This window comes from Barbatula barbatula, assembly GCF_947034865.1.
Source record: "Barbatula barbatula genome assembly, chromosome: 9".
In the NCBI taxonomy this organism is placed as follows: domain Eukaryota; kingdom Metazoa; phylum Chordata; class Actinopteri; order Cypriniformes; family Nemacheilidae; genus Barbatula; species Barbatula barbatula.
This window is the reverse complement of record NC_136772.1, coordinates 15,608,983-15,631,641: the sequence shown is the minus strand read 5'-3', so window position 1 is coordinate 15,631,641 and position 22,659 is coordinate 15,608,983. Positions and strand designations below refer to the sequence as shown.

At 35.2% G+C, this 22,659-nt stretch overlaps 3 protein-coding genes across 5 annotated transcripts; all 3 read left to right on the top strand.

Annotated features, from left to right (window-relative positions):
- Positions 1–672: 672 nt before the first annotated feature.
- Positions 673–6,193, top strand: umps (uridine monophosphate synthetase). 2 transcript variants are annotated; one of them, XM_079463764.1, is made up of 6 exons: positions 673–719; positions 1,969–2,122; positions 3,705–4,367; positions 4,463–4,638; positions 4,873–4,987; positions 5,131–6,141. In XM_079463764.1, the coding sequence occupies exons 1-6, from the start codon at positions 681–683 to the stop codon at positions 5,316–5,318; spliced, it is 1,335 nt and encodes a 444-aa protein (XP_079319890.1). In that variant the 5' UTR covers positions 673–680; the 3' UTR covers positions 5,319–6,141. The 2 variants fall into 2 exon arrangements, with proteins under 2 accessions (XP_079319890.1, XP_079319889.1); XM_079463763.1 differs by lacking the exon at positions 673–719 and adding an exon at positions 1,545–1,833 and having other exon boundaries at positions 5,131–6,193.
- Positions 6,194–10,472: 4,279 nt separating this feature from the next.
- On the top strand, positions 10,473–16,366 carry cryba2b (crystallin, beta A2b). Its single transcript, XM_079463742.1, has 5 exons — positions 10,473–10,598; positions 10,736–10,920; positions 11,823–11,964; positions 12,095–12,237; positions 13,322–16,366. The coding sequence occupies exons 2-5, from the start codon at positions 10,760–10,762 to the stop codon at positions 13,467–13,469; spliced, it is 594 nt and encodes a 197-aa protein (XP_079319868.1). The 5' UTR covers positions 10,473–10,598; positions 10,736–10,759; the 3' UTR covers positions 13,470–16,366.
- Positions 16,367–16,869: 503 nt separating this feature from the next.
- On the top strand, positions 16,870–21,189 carry fev (FEV transcription factor, ETS family member). 2 transcript variants are annotated; one of them, XM_079463798.1, is made up of 4 exons: positions 16,870–16,974; positions 17,317–19,044; positions 19,512–19,583; positions 19,888–21,188. In XM_079463798.1, the coding sequence occupies exons 2-4, from the start codon at positions 18,963–18,965 to the stop codon at positions 20,433–20,435; spliced, it is 702 nt and encodes a 233-aa protein (XP_079319924.1). In that variant the 5' UTR covers positions 16,870–16,974; positions 17,317–18,962; the 3' UTR covers positions 20,436–21,188. The 2 variants fall into 2 exon arrangements, with proteins under 2 accessions (XP_079319924.1, XP_079319925.1); XM_079463799.1 differs by lacking the exon at positions 16,870–16,974 and having other exon boundaries at positions 18,831–19,044; positions 19,888–21,189.
- Positions 21,190–22,659: the final 1,470 nt, after the last annotated feature.

Genomic DNA, 22,659 nt, shown 5'->3' with positions numbered 1-22,659 from the left:
ACCGTGAAACGTTTACTATCTGTGTGTGTAAGTAGCAAAGATTTTCATGGGCAGTATGTAAACAATTATAAACAAAACCTCTAAGCTGCTCATTGTTATTTTGAATTGATGTAAGGCTCATGACAAAAACACTGCCATGGCCATGAGGAAGCGTTTTTATAAAAGCACATGCAAAACGATAAGCATTTTAGCCTATTATGTGAATAACATACATAATTGTACATCTAAACGGCATCTATATGACAAGTCTTCGGATCGTTCATTCTTCACGTGACAGCCCCGTACGCTTTACCAATGCATTTTGAGCCGGAAAGAGAATTGATTAGTTCATCTCTCGAGTCTCGGCTTTGAGTCGTTCGTTCGTCACGTGACAGCCCCGTACTCTTTACAAATGCATTTTAAGCCGGAAAGAGAATTGTTTAGTTCATCTCTCGAGTCTCGGGTTTGAGTCGTTCGTTCGTCACGTGACAGCCCCGTACTCTTTACCAATGCATTTTGAGCCGGAAAGAGAATTGTTTAGTTCATCTCTCGAGTCTCGGGTTTGAGTCGTTCGTTCGTCACGTGACAGCCCCGTACTCTTTACCAATGCATTTTGAGCCGGAAAGAGAATTGTTTAGTTCATCTCACGAGTCTCGGGTTTAAGTCGTTCGTTCGCAAAAAGAGTACGGGGCTGTCACGTGATGAACGAGCGACTCGAAAAACCCGAAGACTCGAGACAGGTGAATTTATTCCAGTACATAACCTTTAGAATGTTGCGACTGTTTAATACAACATTGTTTTCCTGGTCCAGTTTTGAGAAATTATATTTTTCGTCATTATGAGAAGAACGATGTGTGTAAAATTAGGACTGTGTTTCTTTCATTTCCCATTAATCCTAAATGTAAAGAGGTGCATTTTAAAATTCTGAATCATATATATCCAACAAAAGGATTTTTAAGAGTAAGATTTAACGTTGGTGATTCAAATGTATGTCAAATATGCAAGGTAGAGATAGAAACGGTTGAACACTTATTTTATCAGTGCAATTTGGTAACCATATTCTGGAACGATGCGTTGAGCTGGTTGCAACAAAGAATACCTGTAAGGCTGATATTGTCGTGGGAACTTAATAAGTTTGGACTATTTTTTGTAATTAATAATGTGTTGCTTTTATTGAAATTTTATATACACAAATGTAAATTTTTCAAAATTCCTCCACGGTTAGTGGCTTTCAAGGAGGAATTCAGAGTATATTTAATGACCATGAAAAAGTTGAAAAGCCCTAAAGCAGTGTATTTGTACTCAGTGTTGGAAGATTTTGGTTTTATAATTTGAATAACTTCCTACTCCACCACTTTGGTTAATTTATTGTTTGTTTATTTATTTATTTATGTTTTTTTTTCACTGTCTTCATTGTACTTAGGAATGCAACGTACTTAGGAATGCAATATTATGTTCTAATATTTGTATGTAAGCTAAGGTTGGTTGTGAATGTTAAACTATGATTGTCTTTTTTGTTAATGTTCTACAATGTTAATAAATAAAAAATAAAACTTTAGAATGTTGCGAAATGCGCATGCGCGACTGAACGAATCACTCCCCGAGACGACTCGTTCTTCCCGAGTCCCATTAAAGATTCGAATCGTTCACGAACGACCCATCACTGCCACCGGGAGAGATTTCTCACTGAAATCTTACTTCAAAATGGATGACGCCAGCATTGAAAGTTTAATCTTGAAACTGCACAACATCCAAGCCGTTAAATTTGGAACATTTAAACTGAAAAGTGGACTATTTTCGCCAATATACTTTGATCTTAGAGTAATAGTGTCCGACCCTGCGTTGATGAACCAGGTAAACACGTGCTAGATTTGTGCAAATGCTGACATTCCAATTGAAGTTTTGTTTTGCTTAAAATGTTAAGTTCGCAAACCACAAAACGTGTTTATTTATCTCAAATGTGTAAACCATAATGTTTTCGATGAACAGGTCGCCAGCCTTCTTAATACGCGTGCGGAGGACGCAGGAGTAAAGTTTGATTGTGTGTGTGGTGTTCCTTACACAGCTCTTCCTTTGGCCACAATCATCTGCTCCACTAAGCAATATCCCTTGCTTATCCGGCGAAAGGAGGCCAAAGACTACGGTATGTAGTATAAATATAAATGATTATTGGTGTATCTCTAAATATTTCATACATGCATACAATGACTCAAAAGTATTTGGAATGAGTCATTGTATGAATGCCTGTTTGTAAAAAGTAACCTGTGAAATTATGTTTACAGGCATTTTTTTTGTCAATAGTCAATAGTATAACAAGATAAGCAACGATAAGAGTTTGTAAATTTGATTAAATCCTATCTATCCTCCCGTTCTCAGTCAGTACAAATTGGTCACCATAATCAGAATTTTAGGGTTATCAACTGGTGTTCCACAAGGGTCCATATTGGGAAAAATACACTTCATCATGTACATTAATGATTTACCTACAGTGTGTCATCACGCAGATGACACAGTAGTTTTTATGGTGTTATGGGAACGTTACATCTAGGCTAAATTTTTTAAAGTTAAATGTATGAAAATGTTTGAATCTTTTTCTTCAGAGGAAATAGTAGGCCTACTTATACAAAGCAGGAAGTCTTTATTTTTGGGAAATAAATTACAAGTTTAAGTATCTGAATTTTTATTTATTTAGGGGTAGATTTAGACTCTTGGTTTCAAAACTCGCAATAAAAGGCTATGCAAAAAAGTTTAATATAGTTCAATTTAGGTGTATTGGAAATTCTTTATCAAATGAAGCAGCACAGATATTTCTCAAGTACGCATTGTGTAGCTCTAAAACCATTAAACTGCTATATAAACAAGCACTTAAAATTCTGGACAAAAAACTCTTAGTTTTAACCATTTTCAATTCATATGTGACTTGCTTAGCTGGGAAAATTATTTAAAAAAATGGCTGTTCGGTTTATAAAATCAAGCATGGTTTAGCTCCTCCTCCATTAGCTGATTTTATTAGTTTTAAATCTGTTACAACAAGAGTAACTAGAGGTGCAGCTAGAGCTGATTGCATTATTCCACAATGGAAAACTTATTTAGGTCAAGCTGTTTTTTCTTTTACATCATCACATCAGTGGAATGTTATACCACAATCCATCAGAGAGTATAAATCATTTTACTCATTTAAGTATAATTTTAAGAAATGGCTTCTGTATCATCAAAAATGTGAACAAAGTGTCTTCTATTTATATTTTTTTTAGATTATGCATCTAAATACATTTCATTTGTTTTATTTTTAGATGGTTGTATTTATTAGTAATAGTTGTTTTTTCTTTAAGTTTCTCACCCAATAACATCTGGCAAAGAGACTACAAAGGAAATCTAGCCTCTCGCTAATTTTGGGTTTATTTACATCCACGGATGTGTACTAATGTACATTGTCTCTTTTGAAAAAATGAAATAAATTCCTAATTGACTACTACTCATTGATTTACTAAAAAAAAGAGAAGGGTTTGCATACAGATAAGTATTGGTGCTGTTGGTTTTTGGAATAACTTACACAATGAAAGTTGTTAATAGGTAAACGGAGTAAATTCACCTAAATTTGAATGGACTTAGTTTAGCCACTTTATCGATCGGTGATTAGTATTGACATGGTCCAATTCAGTGATCAGTTTCTTGTGTGACTTGCACTTTGCAACACTTAAAACAATATATTTGATATTTCCTAGGAACAAAACGTCTTATCGAGGGAAGCATCCACCCTGGGCAGAAATGTTTGATAGTGGAGGATGTTGTGACCAGTGGAAGCAGTGTTCTAGAAACCGCTGAGGTGCTTGAAAAAGTAGGCCTGAAGATCACGGATACTGTTGTCTTAATGGACCGAGAACAGGGGGGTAGTTCCATGCTAGCTGATAAAGGCATCACTCTACATTCAGTCATTTCTGTCTCCAAACTCTTGGAAGTATTGGTAAAAGCTGGGCGAATTGACTTGGCCACCTCTCATAATGTGGAGAGGTTTGTTGAAGAAAATAACACTTACAAGGACAATGGCTCTTCGGTTGCCATCAAGATCCCAAAGATGCTCAGCTATGGGGCTTGTGCTGACTTGCCTGGCACTCATCCACTGGCTTCTCAGCTATTGAAGATCATGGAGGAAAAGAAGACCAATCTGTGTGTGTCTGCAGATGTCACTAATTCTACAGAGCTGCTGGAGATTGCAGTGATGTTGGGACCACTGATATGTGTGTTGAAGACTCATGTAGACATCTTGGAGGATTTTACTTCAGATGTCGCTAGCAAACTTAAAGAGTTGGCTGTAAAGCACAACTTCTTGATTTTTGAGGATCGCAAGTTTGCAGATATTGGGAACACGGTTAAGCAACAATATGAAGGTTTGAATTGACAATTTTAATGGTGTTTCCATATGTGTTACAAATTTAATGTCCGCACATAATGTTAATTTAATAGTTTTGTGTGTGGTTTAAAGGTGGTCTTTACCGGATCTCATCATGGGCTCACATCATCAATGCCCATGCTTTGCCAGGTCCGGGTGTTCTGCAGGGTCTCCGTGCACCTGGCAAGCCTCTGGGTCACGGCTGTTTGCTCATTGCTCAGATGAGCTCACAAGGTTCCCTAGCAACAGGAGATTACACTCAAGCAGTGGTACACATTTTTCTTTGAAGAATTAGATTTAGACAGTAAATTCTCACTAACAAAAAAACAGTATACAATGTTTTTCAAATGTTAAAATTTGATACAGAACTTTCTTTGATAAACAGTTTTTTGGATTTAATGTGTGCATTGTACTAATGTTTTATTTATAGTTCAGTTCTTTAGAAACATCTCTCTTGAAGTTTGATTAAGCCACTTATTTAAGTTCTGTGAAATGCTTTTTAGGTGAAGATGGCTGAGGACCACTCTGACTTTGTGTTCGGGTTTATAAGTGGATCAAAGATCAGTGAAAAGCCTGGTTTTGTACACATGACGCCAGGAGTGCGAATGCAAACAGGAGGTACATTCTGTTATTTACATAGTGTTGGCATTGGCTTAATGGCAAAATAGTCACAATACAAAATAGTTATTCTACTGTGTTCTATTCCAATAAGTATTTTCTTTATTATCATATATTCTGTTGTTGTTTGTTTTTCTTTATAGGGGATGGACTTGGACAGCAGTATTTAAGTCCAGAAGATGTGATTTGCTGTAAAGGATCTGACATCATAATTGTGGGACGAGGTATTCTTGCAAGCCCAGATCGTCTCAAAGCTGCAGAAGAATACAGAAAGGCAGGCTGGGAAGCATATCTGAAAAGACTCGCAGGCAAGCTGATGAAGCTCTCCTGAATTATGGGGTCATGTCTGGCCTGTTAGGTTTATCGCTTGATAATTCCATTCAGTTGTATACTGTATCAGTTATAGTATTATAATATTATTACTGTTGATACTTCCCACATGTTTGGTTCACTAAAATATAAATGTTAAGCAATTCAATGTTCGATTAAGTGACTGATTTTGATATTGTTGTATTTTAAATGCTTCAGTACCAGACAGAAGATATTTACAGTATTATTTTTGTGTATTAAATAAAGGGGGGAGACCATGTCAGGGTAATCTCACAGTGGTGATCTCAGCATATTTTGAGTTAAAGAATCGAGTTATACAAATGCTTATTTTGTTCCAGATGTGTTTTTTTTTGTTTCGAACAACAAACCTCTTTAAATTCATTATTGCCTTGTCATTTCATCAGTGTTATGAAGGTAGTTCACTTTTTTCAGGCCGAGAGAAAAATGTAATAAATACGTTAAGGAACACTGTCGTGTAGCTACTGTTATACCTAACAATACCAGCAGGGGGCAGACGCACCCTTTAATGTTGCATTTTAAGTTATTGGTGTAAATAGGTTTTAGCATATTCTTAATCACATTTCCAACGTCATTGCGTATCAGATCTAAAATAGAGATCACTCAAAATATAAATATTTTCGTTCATTAAGCATAGTTAAAAAAATGCAAGGCATTTTGGAGAGTGTTGGTTGGTATTTATTTTGCAAATAAACCTTTTTTAGAGACTGATGTTGTCGGTCATTCTGCTTTGTGTGTTCCATGAAAGAAAAGCACATGAAACAAGTAAACAGCATAAAGTGAGTAAATGATGGCAGAATCTTTATTTTTGAGCTTTAAGCGATTAATGACTGGCAATTAAACAAAAAAGCTTAAGTTAATACAATCTTGTTTTTAAAAAACTGTCCACACATGCAATTTCTATAGCGTAGCACAATTACTTATGTAACGTTAAATATGTTATCTCGCATATTTCTCTAATTCAAGCTTGCATCTTTACATGTCTTCCAATCCTGACCTCATGCGCCCATCCATCCGCTCCAGATGTCTCAATGCATTTAACTGGGTTTGCACAGAGCTATATATGATTGACATAATAGAGAAAAGTAATCTACTCTGGCCCTCCCATTTGACTCCCAGTGTCAATATTGGATGAGAGGAAGTCGCCCTGTGACAGGTGTCCAGACTCCAGAGCAGAGTTCCACGCGCTAAAGACAGAACCCCGATCAATGCGTTCATCTGCGTGCCTATAAAAGTCCAGCAAGGCCTCAGGTCTCTGTGCATTAACTCTATGCTACAGCATCGTACGAGCCTGATGGGAAAGGTAAGTTTTTCTGTTGCCTGCTCAGTGTAAAAGGTTTTAATAACAGGATGTAGCCAATGACTTCAATTGCATAATTATTCTATATCATTTAGGCATTTAAATAGTTTGAAATGTAATTTCCATACGGTATAGCCCATATAAATGTGCACGAACTGCAGAGGTCATGTTTGTTAATAAAAGTAAGGTTTTGCAAAAAGTTGTGCTCATCACGTTTTTGAATACTTTTGAAAACTCGTTTCATTTGTTTAGTGAAGGCTGTTCAAGGACAAAGGACGAGTCACCATCAGAAAAGTAAGAGGAATCAACGACGAACGACCATTGTGTGTTTTCTGTACTTGTCTCACGTTGAGCCACACGCACAATACCTGAAGATGAAAAGGTTTTGTTCGTTCGGCTCGCGTTACGCAGATGCAGACACGCTTCGTCAAAACCTGAGACACGAGAGCAACAAGACTGCAGTTTCATTTCTGAGTTTATAATAATGCTGTAAACCATTTTGACAAATTTCAAGCAAATAGAAAAAACGTGTTTATTCGCTGTAATTAACTGTTTCTTACAGATTTACCTTTTAGCCTTGTCATAGCCTGCTGTAAATAAGCCTGCGGTTTAACATTAGTCTATTAAAACTATAGAAGTGGGCAGACCTTTTTTCCTTGTGAAGATGTATAATGTCATTTCATATAACAGTATTTTTGTGTTAAATTTGATAAGAATTAGTATCCCCATTAACTTCCTTTAGTTGATTTATTCTTGTGTTAATATAGCCTAGCTGTCTATACACATTTATAATGCAATTTAGAATGGCATTTCTCATAATGGAGGCACCTTTGAAAGTTCAGAAAACGTATTTAATTTATATGAAGTCTGATCAGTTTTAGAGACAACATATTTAATGTTGCATGAAACACTATTGCTAGAAAAATACGTATTACAAGAAAATAATTCAGATTTCTTTAAGTAATTTAGTATATTTCTGAATAGGATTTGATACAACATTCCTATATTAAAAGAGGAACAATGCAATTTTTGAATGAATATGTCAAGAACAATGGTTCCATTCCATTAAGCTTGTCAAACTGGTACCCTGGTGGCTATGTGGCAGTTAAAAGGGTTGCTGTTGAAAATGCAAATGGTGGTTGTTCTTTGCCTTTGGCAGTAGATTAAATGGAAATATCTGTATGACTGTGGTCTGCAGAACAGCTCGGTTTCTGCGTATAAAGGACATTATGAGCAGATGTCACCCGCACTGTCTGGACCTGTTCACATTTGACCTTCGAAGGATTAGTAGTTTCCATGGTGCTCTGAAGAAAACGTCAACCAGGACACCAGGTCTATTCAATAACTATTCAGATAACGGCCCGTTTTCAAAGCATCTTTACACCTGTTTGTAAACCGAGAAGTCCATAGAAATCAGAAAAACTAAATGCTCACCAAAATGAGTTTTACAAAACTTTGCAACAATAAACATTTTGAAATGTCAATCTTTTCATTTATAAAACATTTCAGAGTTTAAATATCTAATATTTAAAATAATGTCTATATATTGATATGACAGCATACTCTTGAAGTGATACAGAAGCATGTTTTCTGATATGCAAAAGACTGATTTGCATTTAAAATAAGCATGACAGTTACACACGCAAACACACACAAAACACCATAATACTAATAGTGAAAAGATTGTAAACTGATAAAACACCCTTCCATTCTCCAAATCCACCCACTTGTCTTCATGGAAGCTGGAGTCTATAAACGATAGAACACAAATTAAAACCGTACCCATATATTAAACTAAAAATTTTATTAATAAAAAAGATTATTACATTGAATAATACATTTTAAATCTTAATGTGATTCTAGGGCAAAACATTTACTACATCTCTCTGTAAAGCATGACTGGTGCATTGTGGATCCAACACTCTTAAAAATATAGTTGATTGAAAGGTCCTTCATGTCGATGGCATAGAAGAGTCATTTTTGGTTACACAAAAAAACATTCAGCATCCTTTGTGTGAATGTGAATATGAAGTGTGAATATGAAGCAAAAACATTGAAATTCCCCCTGAGGGGTTAACTCCTTTTACAGTACTTGATCATGAGCACAATTGAAAATCTCTATCTACTGGTTCCCTATACGTGGGCTCCAGCCTCAAGCTTCAACTGGTAACTTATCAGCATCTGTCCATTTTAATATTATCACATTTGAGATCTTACAGAAATAATACTTAACATTAAACACATTAATATTGTGAATATATTTATTTTGTGCACACTGCAAAAAAGAAAAATCTTTTAATTTTAAGCATTTTAATAGTACTAGTTACTATTAGTTTAATATTTTCATATGTAAACATGTTACATTTAGTTATATAAGTAACAGTTATATATGATTTATATAGCCTCATAATCTATAGCAATATATTTCATCTCATTATTTAATTAATGAGACACAAGAGACAAATCATTTTGCAGGAATTTTTTAGAAGGGATGTAAATGAAATATATTTCCTAGGAAAATTAGGCTGAATTCAGATCCGTCAGATCAGGATTACAGGACAACAGCTGTGTCACAGCAGCACCTGTTCTAATGCAAACAACACCTAACAGGTGAGAATAATCACCTGTGCCTGCACATACATGCATGTTTCGGCCACAGCTTATTACAAAGTTTTTTAGGGATTTGTATACTGCATATATGTAGCAAACAAATTAATGATAAAATGAATGCTGCAATGACAAAGACCAAATGAAAGCGTGTGCTAGAACATGTTATAAAACAGCACACCACTAGATGTCATCAAGAAGGCTGATGATGACTTACCTGCAAACAAAGAAGTTGTTATTAATAATTTCCTATTTTTGTTGCTTTTTACACCTTCTTTCATTCTGTTGTATACATTTCTTTTGTACTCAGGTGAATAATGAATAATACATGTAATACTGTAAATCAAAATATGTTTTATCTTTTATTTTATCTTAAATGTTTATTTGAAATGTTATTTACAGTTATTCTGAATGTGTGTAGTAAAACCATATCATGGTTATTTATGATCTGAACAACAGCAATTCTTTTAGGGTTTTAGCACAACAAATAAACAAAGGCTAAGAAGCAAGGGAGAGAATGAGATGGGGGTGGGGAGGAGATAGAGTGACAAACACATAGACAAACAATATTGCCTGCAATACATACATGTGACTTGAAATAAAAAATATGATTTGAAATAAAAAATATAGATATATTTTTCCATGTTCTGTTCAAATGCATATTCTTGACTGCTCCCTCTGTCATGCATAAGGCGTGGGAAATGTCCTATTGGGCAATTCAACTGTGCTGAGTAGTGGGATTATAACACCTAGCTCTAGGAAGCCTATCTGAAAATATATTTAGAGGCCATTAGTATAATGAATTGGGCCTGGGCCTTATGTAACTGTGTGCACTGTAGTAAAAGTATATTAATTCTGTCATAATAACCATATGAACTGTAGATTGGATCATGTTGGTAATAGTTCATCAATTGATCAAATACTCTCAATACAAAAAATACAGATGCAAAAAGAAAACAAGACAGATTTATGACCTTCTGAGGGCCACAAACAACCAGTTCTGCCCATAAGCACCCACAGCCAGTGACACCACCGCTCGATATAATCTCCAGCAATTCTGCTATTATCTGCTCTATCCGATCAAAGTCTCATGTGAAAGCTTCACTATTGTGAATAGCCAAGGGTCCAGCATGGGGACAGAGAGTGGAGTTTTGATGAGTCAGAGGGTCTAAGACCTCCACAATGGCCCACGGCTCTACAAAAGCAAAAGGGCTAATGGGGTTTTTCTGTAGGCTGCTGCTGAGTGAGCAGGCCTGGTGCGCATTCTGCACTAAATGAGGGGCCCTGAGCTATAAAAACACTGAACAAGAGCTCGGCCACCACATTGATTAAACTGCATCTGTCCCACCTCAGTACGTGAGTATGCCACATCTAACTCTCAAAGTAAAACAATTAAGGAATAAGGAAAGAATGAAAGCTTTGTTTAAACACGATTCACAATTTTCCTTTTAATCTACTTTGGAATTTGATGGGCTCCTTACTTTTTCTAATAGAAAGTGCAGTGACCGACAACAAGCATGAACCCACAGCAGCAGCTGGAGCAGAAGGGAAAGTTTAGGATCACTGTTTTCGAGGAGGAGTATTTCCAGGGCAAGAGTTGTGAGTTCACCTTTGAATGTCAGAACATTCTGGATAGAGACTTCAGAAAGATTCGCTCCATTAAGGTGGAGAACGGACCGTAAGTGTAACGTCTGGATTTTTTATGGAAAAGGGTCAAACGAAGGAGATATATGACGTATATTAGATGAGATTGATGTTTTTATAAAAATTTTGATATTGATCTGGTAAATTTTATTCCAACAAGTTATTTGGAGGATGTATGTACAGATAAAACCTATTGGGATAGTTCACTCGAAAATTAATATCCATGTATCATTTACTCATCCTCATATCATTCCAAACCTGTACGACTTTCTTCTGTGGAAATATGTTTTGAAGAGCAATGGTAACCAAACAACACTGCCCCTTGACTTCCACTGTATGGACACAAAAGCACTGGGACATTTCTCAAAATATTTCTTCCAAAGAATAAAAACACAGGTTTGGGTGGGTAAATTAGATTTTTAAATGAACTATTCTTTTAATTTCTGACTGTGGTCCTCCGTATCTTTGTTTATATTTAGTAGAAATTGTATTAAGCATTCCCTTTTGTTTTGTTCTCTGAAATGATTACAAGTAATATTATAAAAGCATGTTTAAAATGGATTGAAATGGTCAACCAAAACAATACACCATGCCTACAATATATCACAAACCACCAATTTAATAAACATAATTTCCTAAAAACTACAGCCCAAATGCCAGAATTTTACTAAAAATGCAGATTTCCACAGAGTGTAAACGTGAACAGAGTGAGAAACAGACAGGCAGACAGACATCAGAGATAGCCGGTGTGTTTGGCAGCTGCCTGCTGTTTTCTAGCTGTCTGTGGTGACAGATGAGCTGATAAAAGAAAAACGGCAGCTCCATTCAGCACACACCATCATGTTTGCTTTGGCTTTTGTATCCTGTTCGGCAGAGCTCATTGCCATGTAAAATGCTGTTACTTCCTAGTTTGTGTTGACTGTTTCTCTCTCTCAGCTGGGTGGGGTATGAATATCCCGAGTTCCAGGGCCAGCAGTTTATCCTGGAAAAGGGCGACTATCCCCGTTACCAGGCCTGGAGTGGCAACAGCAGTTATAGAACAGAGCATATGCTTTCTTTCAGACCTATTACATGTGCTGTAAGTTTATATAAATGGACAAGAACATAATTTAAACTCTATCAGCTCTGTCAACTTCTCATTGTTGCATTGTTATGTAATAGACAGTGTTCCCTCTGAAAATGACACAGAAACACACTTTCCTTGACAGAGCCACAGTGACAGTAAGATAACCCTCTATGAATGTGAAGACTTCATGGGACGTAAATTTGAGATGTGTGATGACTATCCCTCCCTTCAAGCCATGGGCTGGTGCAGCAAAGCAGTTCCCTCGATTAAAATCAACTCAGGAGCGTAAGTCAGCTGTCCATCACACATATCAATAATATCAGAATATAACATCATTTTTTACAATTGTCACCCCTGAATGTTTTAAATGCTATGCATGAACCACTAAAGGTGATGTTCAGTATGTCTTCAAAAGCATATGCAGCAATGGCAAAAGTAGTGACTACATCTTTTCCCCTATTTCAAATACAGCATATTGTTAAAGATTATTATTTTGCATGCATGTTGTGCAGTTGTGCTTGACATACTGTATAAACTATATAATGCTGAGCTTTGAGGGGAAATTTATAAAGACGCTTGGTAATACATTACACACAATATATTTGCAAAGCTTATTGAATCTTGGGAAAGGATTGTTGCCATCAACACGACAGAGGATCACCAAACTTTTAATTATGGATGTATGTATTTTTGAGAACTTTATAGATATATAACTGAATATTAGTCAATAGATTACAAACATTTGATCTGACACGATGTAGTTTGCCAAATAAGATTGTAAAATAAATATCATAACCAAGTTTAGTGTTTTCTCCATTTTATATAGCCTACTCCTAACATTTTGATGCTTTACTTTTTAGCCACTGTATTAAAAGGAATAAAATATTAGAGTGAAAAATATTTAATTTACCATCAGATTGTTTAAAACCTTTATGACTTTTTGTGGAACACAAAAGAAGATATTTTTTGAGAAATATCACTGAGGGTTTGTGTCCATACAGTGGACGTCAGTGGGGTCCAATGCAGAGTATATCCGCTTCAGAGTATCTTGTGATAGCACGCGTTTCATTGCAGATCAATCTTTTATTATAGCCCGCGGCGGAGATATTATTTTTTAACTTTTGTGGTAATAAAGTTCCCAAAATTTTCAAGATATCATCTTTTGTGTTCTGCAGAAAAAAAACAAAGACATAAAGATTTGGAAAGACATGAGGATGGGTAAATGACACAAGAATTTTGTTTTGAGTGAACTGTCCCTTTAATTATCCTCTGTGGCAAATAATGCATCACTTGTATACTATATCAGCTCCCTGCACCCTGTCTTATTTGTTTGCTCTGCAATAAATGAGATTTGCCTTTTCTCTGGCAGCTGGGTTGCATATCAGTTTCCCGGTTACCGTGGATATCAGTACATCTTTGAGAGAGACAGACGCCAAGGAGAGTACAGATGCTACAATGAATATGGCACCCAGGCACACACCAATCAGATCCAGTCTGTGCGCAGAATTCAGCAATAAGACCAATTTCCATTATGAACCCTCCATGTTGTGCCGTGTCATAACAATAGGCAATAAAGACATTATTTAATCTACAGTTAAAGACTGCTTGTGGCAATTCCTTCCTTACACGTATATCTTAAATAGAACAACATCCTTGCTTAAATGCCAATTCTGCTAAATAGTAAATTTGTTAACACCAGTTTAACACTAGCAAGTTTAGCTTCTTTGGCTATTTTCGAGCGCCCATAATAGGGAGTTACATTTTCATAGAATCAGCAGTTCTAGATGTAGATATTGTGGCCAGGTTTTTCCACACCATTGTCTGTTGAATTTCAACAAAATCAAACCTCAGTAGTGAAATAAAGTCTAAAGACTGATCGCATGACAAGACACATGAAAATGGAGGTTCACATAGAAATAATGTTTTGAACTTTTCCTTAACACATGTAGAAATATTACTGCTGTATTGCTTAAAAGTGAATATGAACAAATGATTTGCAGTATTTGAGGTCTGAGAAAATATAGAGCATCTTTTCTGTTATTTTGACCTGTGTTCATTTTCTGCAAATAGAAACAAAATTTTAGTTTTAAATTAGAAATGGAAGAAATTTACAGAATGAAACAAATCATGACAATTTTAACACAAAAGGCTACCTATAAATAGCTATTTCGGAAAAATGGAAAATAATTGTTTGTGTGTATATATGCATATATTAATATTTTTTGAAAAAAAGTTTAACATTGAAATATTTTATGTTTGTGTGCACTACGCTTTGATCATATGGCTATTTTCATTTAAAACAGTGGTTAAATTAACAAAAAATAAATCGTCAGTGACTTCTGATTTTGGATATCAGCATAGCAGTGATGAATTTATGAACTACTTCACAAATAAAACTTATGATATTAGAGAAAAGATTATAATTATGCTATAGCTACACTAGCTGATCAAACAACTAACTACAGTCCCCCAATGAGCAATTGCAATTGTTTTCTACCATAGATCATGGTGAACTGTCTAAAATCATTAGATCATCTAAATCAACAACATGTATGTTAAACCCTATGCATACAAATCTACTTAAAGATATGCTCCCAGAAATTATAGATTCTCTTCTTAGCAATATAAACTCATCTCTGACACTACCATATAAGGTGGATGTTATAATGCTTGACCCAAAATAACTAGTTAACTACAGACCTATGTCGAATTTACCTTACATTTCTAAAGTACTTGAAAAAATAGTTTCAACTCGATGATATTCCTTCCTCCAAGGAATGACACCAATGAAGAATTCCTGTCCAGATTTACAGCACACCACAGTACAGAGACTGCTTTGATTAGAGTTACAAATGATCTGCTTTTGGTGTCTGACAGTGGCTGTATCTCGTTATTGGTGCTGCTATCGACACCATCGACCACAACAGACTCTTACACAGACTTGAAACTTACGTTGGCATTAATGGAATAGCACCGAAGTGGTTTAAATCTTTCTTATCCAACCGTTTTCAATTTGTGGCAATAAATTATGAGGTGTCACGCAAATCACAAGTCTACAGGGCTCAGTTTTAGGGCCTCTGCTTTTCGCACTATAGACGCTACCTCTAGGAGAAATAATAATTCGACACAGAGTTTGCTTTCACTACTATGCTGATGATACTCAATTTCCTCGAAGCCTCATGTCAAGACTACACTGTAAAAATTTGCTGTAGTTTTTGCTGCAGGTTTGCCAGTAACTTACTGTAGATTGAATTACTACTTAATATACTTTCCAATAAGTACGGTTTTCAATTACTTTAATCAAAATTAAAACACATTGACTTTTGAGATATAAAATGAGCAAGAAGAGACTGGCATTAGCACAGCAACACTGCAAACAAATTACGTCTTCCTAAGCATTTTTCTCTTGTCTTCTGTAAAAATATTTTAAACTTCTTAAATTACGATACATTTACTTAACAAGAAAAGTGAACCAAGATATTAAGTCTTGTTTTATGAAAGAAAAATGTATGAACTAGGTAAGTTTATGCTTAAAACAAAATTGTACATTAAATCTACAGTAAATTCCTGGCAAGTAGTTTTACAGTGTAGATTATTGGCTGCCCTTTTTCTAACTATTACAAAAACTCCAGCTAGTTCAAAACGCAGCAGCACGAGTTCTTACAGGTACTAGAAAGTATGAGCATATTAGCCCGGTTCTATCAACATTGCTTTGCACAGCATTTACCTTAAAATCTTACTGGTAGCCCTACACGGTTTAGCGTCTCTTGTATCACAGTCCTGTACGTTCACTAGGTTCTCAGGGCTCCAGTCAGTTGGTAATACCTAGAATTTCAAAATCAGGTGCAGGTGGTAGATCATTTTCCTATCTAGCGCCTAAACTTTGGAACACTTTTCCTTGTACTGTCCGGTAGGACACTCTGTCAGTTTAAATCAAGATTAAAGACGCATCCTTTCAACCTTGCATACACTACACTAATGGGTGCTGACATCAGCTTCAGAATTTTTATTTATTTATTAATGTAACTTTAAAATGTAATATTCTGCTTAATTTGTTTATTATTACAAATAGGAATGTATAGTCAGTATAATATTTGGCCTGTGTTTCTTTCATTTATCTTAAATTTGTTCTCTGAGATAACCATGTGTGTGTGTGTGTGTGTTTGCGTATGTGTGCATGCTTGCCTATGTCATTGCGTGTGTATATTGTGCTCTGTGTGTGTGGAGTTGTGTTTTATGTGGGTGTGTATGTAGGCTACCCGTGTGCATGTCTGTAATTATGTGTGTGTTCACTTTTTTTGTTTTAACATGTATCATTTAAATATTTGTCTTATACTCAATATGTTTCATGAACAGCTGCTTTGTAACAATGAAAATTGAAAAAAGCGCTATATAAATAAAGTTGTCCTCTCCCAATAGTTTCTTGCTGCCTTTTTAGAAATGTTTGAACGCACATTAAGGTGGTTAGGGAATCATAATAAAAAAAATTGTTGTTGTTATGATGAAATATAATTAAACTAAACTATAACAACGTTTTGTGGGTGGTGATTCTGATCCAGTTTTGTTTCCCTGGAACTGTCCGAGGTCCTGACCTTTCATAGGATATGCTACCTGTCCTTAAAATTTCTTGTTAATTTATAAACGTTTTGTGGTTTAAAGTTGCACGTGACTAATGAGATGGACCGTTTTGATGATGACGGTGATAAGGGAAGAGCGTTTTTTCTTCGTCCAATGAAATCTTTCGTAACAATGGGATCCGGGTATGATTCGGCCTCTTATTTGTTTGTCGTATAACCCGTTCAGGACTCACACACCCACTTAGAGAATGAGTTTATGTTTGAAAACTTACTTCCACACCCAGTCCAGGATCTCCTAATAAATGTTCACCTGTACACACCCTTATCAAATACACATTTTAGAGTTAGCTGATTAAAAGTGCAGCACTGGTTCTAGTGCAGTGGTTGAAAGACACCAGTGCTGAATGCAGCTATAGACAGATTGCAGTCTGATATATCAGAACGGGTAAGTGGACTTTTTAGGGGAGCAAATTATGGATTAAAGATTATAAAATGTAATGAATTTATCAAAAGTATATGCAGGCCAATTACAGCTGCATGCCTAATAGCCTACTACAATCACATTAAACATTTCTACAATGTTTTATGTAATAGATTTAATAAAGTCTTATGTAATACTTTGACAAAATAATTTGCCTCCACATAGTATTTGATTGATGAAGGATGCTTTCACCATGAGGTCTACACCCGCTTATCAACGCAAAATTTCGTTTGCTCGTGCTGTGTGGGAAATCTAAAATGGCCTTGCATTCGAGGCTTGTTTTAAGTTGCCTGCGATCTGTTTTAGGACTCAGGCAGCTAAAGCAAGTCTTGGACGCTAGAGACAAATCGACGTGCTGGAGAGAAATTGGACATGGAATTGTTTTTACAGCTATTTGAGTTGAAATGCTCGCCCTACGAACATTAAGTTAATATAAAGCTGCTGCAGGGAGTCTTCTTCTGTGTGAGTGATATACAAAGTAGCCTAAATAGGCTTCAGTGGAAACACAAAGTGGAGACCGGAAAGTAAGTAACACGTGAGCTGTTTAATATCATAAATGTGACCAATTAGATGCAGTGCAGGGTGGACTACGAATAAACTACAAATCAGAGTCTGAATTATTTAAAAAAATTCAAAAGATCATTAAATGTATTTAAATGTTGGCTATCTAATTATTCTGTTATGTTGTTATGTTATGTAATGATATATTTGGTGAAACTATATCATGTCAAATAAACATACTGATATGAAAAAAGTATAGTAGTATAAATTAGTATATTAGTATATAGTTAGTATAAATTCTACATTTTTAAAATGGTCAAATGTTTACGTGCATTTTTCAAACTTTACCATTTAGAATTGTATTGCGTAACATGGGGTGATGGTAAGGGAAGGACATCTGCATTAGCCTGTGTACTCTAGGCTACTAAATTGAAGCTCACGTGATTTCTGTAGGTATACCAAATCATATTTAAGCATTCGAATTAGGATTTCGAAACGACTTAAATTAGCATCTGCTAAATGGGTATTAAACACGGAAACAAATGCGCTATCTCCCCTATACACCACCAATGGAGCTGCCGTGCATGGAGCTTTAAAAATGTTTTGACCACATCGTCATTTTAGATAATAAATACACACTTCTGTGCATACAGTCCGTTTACATGTTTCCCTTTGTACATAAAAATACAATAAAGTTTACTTCCCTTCTCGTGTTTTATTTCTTCACGAGTGTTTGAGTGTTTCATTGATATCACATAAAATTACATAAAGCCACGCGGCTGTGATTTCTGTTTCACCCTGTACAAGTGAATCCAATCTTAAGAAAGTTAGCAAATGAGTGCTAATTCTAGAGAGGAAGGAAGTATATCAAAGGACAGTATTTTATTTTTGCATAAAACCTTTATACATGCTTTAGAATGTAAATTCTTGGAAATTTCCAGGACCAACACGACCAAGTGATAATAAAGCAAGGTTTAAAGTTATCATTTTACGTCTATTGCGTATTAAAGCAACTTATGTTTGGATAAAATGTTCTTGTTTACCATTATGCACTGGGGCGTAGTTAGAAGGTAAATATTCTCTTCCAACATGGAACAGGCCTTTCTGTTTGCAAAGAGGTAAAAGGCGGAAAAGAAAGAGGATCTGAACCGGTTTCCATGTCAAACACTTCAATTCTCCATAGAAACTCCGATCTTAACGCAGAAACTTTATTAAACCTTGATGGTGGATTGATAAGGGCGAATTTCTATCGGTTCCTTTTTATTGTGGAGACGGGGAGGGATGACAGAGGTAAATTGCTCTTTTAATTAAACCAATGCACCGAAGGAAATTGCTGTCTGAATATTGTCTCAGAGATGGGGCTTGTGACAGTTGCCTGGAAACTTCAATCTGTCTCACATTTATTCCAGATCACAGTTTTGAGATAAAGTTTAATAAAAATCTTTGCGCCAATGAAAGCCTACCCTTTCACGTCCACCACCACAATGCGACAGAACTGCGGAGGAAGCCTTATGTTTAACATGTATCTCTCAGGTACATTGTCTTTTTTTGTGGATAAAATTAGAAATATTGCTGAAATTATTGAAAGAGAAAAGGGCGATACTAGGGCTCTGTGTGTGCATGCTGCGCACCATAGCAGGATGACTTTTCCATCCGGAACGCATGTCCTCTTTTGTCGGAAATCGGATATCCTTTTTCCTGGACGCGCTTCCTGACCTCATCCCTGAAATTAGGCAGAAAATCTGGACAAATGCATCGTGGAGCAACACAAGAATACTCATTATTTAAATTATTAGCAAACTATTATGGATACGTTTCTTTTTTTATAGAACATTACAAAATTATGGAGAAATATGTTCCTGCATCAGTTGAACCGATGGCGTTTCAAACATATTCAATCATAATATTTTGAAGATGTTTTAATCTCAGCATTTAGAAACTGGCCTAAGTAAACAGCTGAATTATAACTGACAGTTCTCTATTTAAACGTTTTCTTTCAGATCCTACGGAAAATCTACTCAAGGAAACCAAAAGCTCTTCTTGGACCCCCATCAACACAGGTGTGCAAAAAGGTTAGTCTTGCGATGCACTGAATTATGTGAACAAGATAATACATTTATAAATGCAATAATCATAATATTATTATTAATAGTGATAATAATAGTAATAATAGTATTAATAATAATAATTATTGCTATTATTATTAATAGACTGTGTAAGGCAAAGGCAAAGGTTCTTGCGTCCTTTTATTAAACATATTGAAAAAACTAATGCAGTATGCAAAAAGGAGACATGGATTGTTTATTTGATGTCATTTTAAATCATATCTTTTTAGACTACACATTTATATATCCTACAAAAATTTATTAATTTCAGGAAGTGGACAAATCCAGCTATGGCAATTTCTTTTGGAGCTTTTGTCAGACAGCACCAATATGGCATGCATCGCCTGGGAGGGGACCAATGGAGAGTTTAAACTGATAGATCCGGACGAGGTCGCCAGACGCTGGGGGGAACGCAAGAGTAAACCGAACATGAACTATGATAAACTGAGCCGAGCTCTGCGCTATTACTACGACAAGAACATCATGACGAAGGTGCACGGAAAGCGCTACGCTTACAAATTTGACTTTAACGGCCTGGCGCAAGTGTGCCAGCCATCTTCCACAGAACAAGCAATTTATAAATTTCAGAGTAACTTCGCTCCTATCCAGTTTTCAGGTTTTTCGAAGCTCAATCTGGTTGCTCCGGGGGTTGGTCCATCAGGGTTCTCTTACTGGCCCGGATCTCCTCCGACCCTGTACCACAGCCACAACCTACAACCATCCGGGCCATTCGGTGCCGTTTCTGCGTCTCACATAAGTTGCGTAAACAATATCAATAGTTTAAATAACCTGAATAATATCAATAATCACTATAATTAATTTTATACTCCCCGGGATGCCCAAAGCAAATATATCATACTGCAAAATTCACGTAGCGCAGATAAAACTACATTAGCCTACAGTATACAAAGTATTATAATCAACTGCAGTTGAGACAAAATTATTTACAATAAAGCATTCAATTCAAATGAAACAATTCATTCGCAACGTCAGTCACCTGTTAAATTCGACTTTATTATAATTTAGCGCCATCTTATGGAAAATAAACATTAGCTTACAATACTCAACACATTTCTTGTGTTAATCATAATGCTTGGTTTTTTATTGGTTTAAATAAATGTTACCAAACTACATCCGATATTCTATGTTAATTTAAGGTAAAGGTAGCAAATTATTAAGGTGACAAAATAAACAACAAAATTAATGTTGGACATTGTTGGGCCTTTGTAATACATGAACAAATGGTAAAAAGCCGAAAGCTTGGAAAATCAAGAATATGTATTGTTACACTTTTGTAACATTAAAACCTGTTTGTTTATATGATTATTATTTATCGACAGGCGAATAGTTTTGAACAACTGACAAATTGGAAAAAAAAACGAAATCTAATAAATTGTAAATAACAAAAATGAATCTGTTCTATTTATTTGATCTTCATTGGGTTTCACAAGTTCTCGTTCTTCTGTTCTCTGTGTTTGTTTTTAGACTATGTATTTGTATAGCTACTTGAAGAAATATTAAATTATTTAATTTAAATTAGTACAACGTCTGATTCTTTACATTGTCTGTGCGTGTCAGGTTTGGCCTACATTGGGGGGACAGCTGTTTGACGAAAACAACTTTCTAGCTTATGTCTACTAATATGCAAACATGCACTTGTGTTTTAATATGGAACCAAATATGGAAGGTTCGTTTTTATTATTTCGAAGTGTGTATTTGTTTATGTGTAATACTACAATCATTGAGCATATTTTCCCCAATACTGAGGCAAAGATGTCAAAAAATATGAAATAACTTAAATAGTGCGACTAACTAACTGTCATAAAAACTCCTTAATAAACTTAATAAACACAAAATAATAATAAACATTTTTTTAAATGCCAAAACAGTTTAAAGAAAGGTGCACGTGCGTGTGTTTGTGTACTGTCAACTTCTTTTGTGTATTGTCAAATTTTCAGACTTTTAAAAAAATATAGTCAATAAAGATAAACACAGACAGTTATAAGAATACTCTGAATACATAATACGAAGTCATGGCACAAGAGGGCGCAATTTAGCTATATTGGACCATAGCTACAATATTAAAAAGAGAGATTCATTTGAAGTTTTGAAAACATTAAATGAACTAGGGAGGCTAAGAAAGAAATGTTGACCTTGTTCTGTAACAGATTACAGAGACTAAATAACTAAAATGGTACATCCAAATGATTTTAAATAAGAAAATGGTCCATGTTTCCTTAATTATTAAACTAGCTTGCTGTTTATTTGATAGGATGAATTTTACTAATTTGCTAGCATTGCATGCAGGGTTTAGAAGGTTACTTTTAAAATGTATTTCCCCACAGATTACAAAATACATGCTTTATAAATTAATTTGTTATGAATTTGATTAGATCACACAAGTTTTGTAACTTAATCTAAATATTTTGAATACTTTTGAATACTTATGTATCACAAATGGTTCACCAAAAAAGAGGACATGGTGTTCCTCCGCATATCAGTTTTTCGCCACATTTCTTGAAGCAAAAACAGACAATCTTAGAAAAAAGAAAAGGAAAAAAATGCAACACAATTGATTAAGAACAGGGTAAATAGTACTTATTTTGTCTTCTGGGAAACGTTATACATGTGAAGGGCAGTATTAAATGAAAAGTAAGATCTTTAAACAAATAAAAAAATATTTTATATTAGTATATTTTGAAGATGCTGTAAAAGAAGTCAAACTGTGAGATAAAGTCACAGTTAATAATAACATAAAAATGGACTCACAAACAACAACACGTAACACAAAACCAGACGTTGATCATTCTGGTAACAACAGATGAGAAAGGTATATACAGTTTTTAGTATGACAATTTGTATAAATTGTTTTTGTTTTTGTAACCAAATAGTTTGGGTGGATTACATTCATTGGTTCATTTCTGTAGCTGTAGTTATTTTAACTACCATCATGGGGTCCTAAGCAGAATTTTATTTTGGGGACCCTCTATGTCACCTATATGACCTATTAATGTCAATCGTCGATTATTGGCACACTATAAAT

What these genes read in the sequence shown, in the direction of transcription:
- umps (XM_079463763.1), top strand. Translation starts at nt 1,684, where the DNA reads ATGGATGACGCCAGCATTGAAAGTTTAATCTTGAAACTGCACAACATC. An exon ending in AAAGGAGGCCAAAGACTACG is followed by an intron (nt 2,123 to 3,704) that starts GTATGTAGTATA and finishes GATATTTCCTAG; the next exon opens with GAACAAAACGTCTTATCGAG. An exon ending in GAGATTACACTCAAGCAGTG is followed by an intron (nt 4,639 to 4,872) that starts GTACACATTTTT and finishes AATGCTTTTTAG; the next exon opens with GTGAAGATGGCTGAGGACCA.
- cryba2b (XM_079463742.1), top strand. Translation starts at nt 10,760, where the DNA reads ATGAACCCACAGCAGCAGCTGGAGCAGAAGGGAAAGTTTAGGATCACT. An exon ending in ATTAAGGTGGAGAACGGACC is followed by an intron (nt 10,921 to 11,822) that starts GTAAGTGTAACG and finishes TCTCTCTCTCAG; the next exon opens with CTGGGTGGGGTATGAATATC. An exon ending in ATTAAAATCAACTCAGGAGC is followed by an intron (nt 12,238 to 13,321) that starts GTAAGTCAGCTG and finishes TTTCTCTGGCAG; the next exon opens with CTGGGTTGCATATCAGTTTC.
- fev (XM_079463799.1), top strand. Translation starts at nt 18,963, where the DNA reads ATGAAAGCCTACCCTTTCACGTCCACCACCACAATGCGACAGAACTGC. An exon ending in GTTTAACATGTATCTCTCAG is followed by an intron (nt 19,045 to 19,511) that starts GTACATTGTCTT and finishes GTTTTCTTTCAG; the next exon opens with ATCCTACGGAAAATCTACTC. An exon ending in CAACACAGGTGTGCAAAAAG is followed by an intron (nt 19,584 to 19,887) that starts GTTAGTCTTGCG and finishes TATTAATTTCAG; the next exon opens with GAAGTGGACAAATCCAGCTA.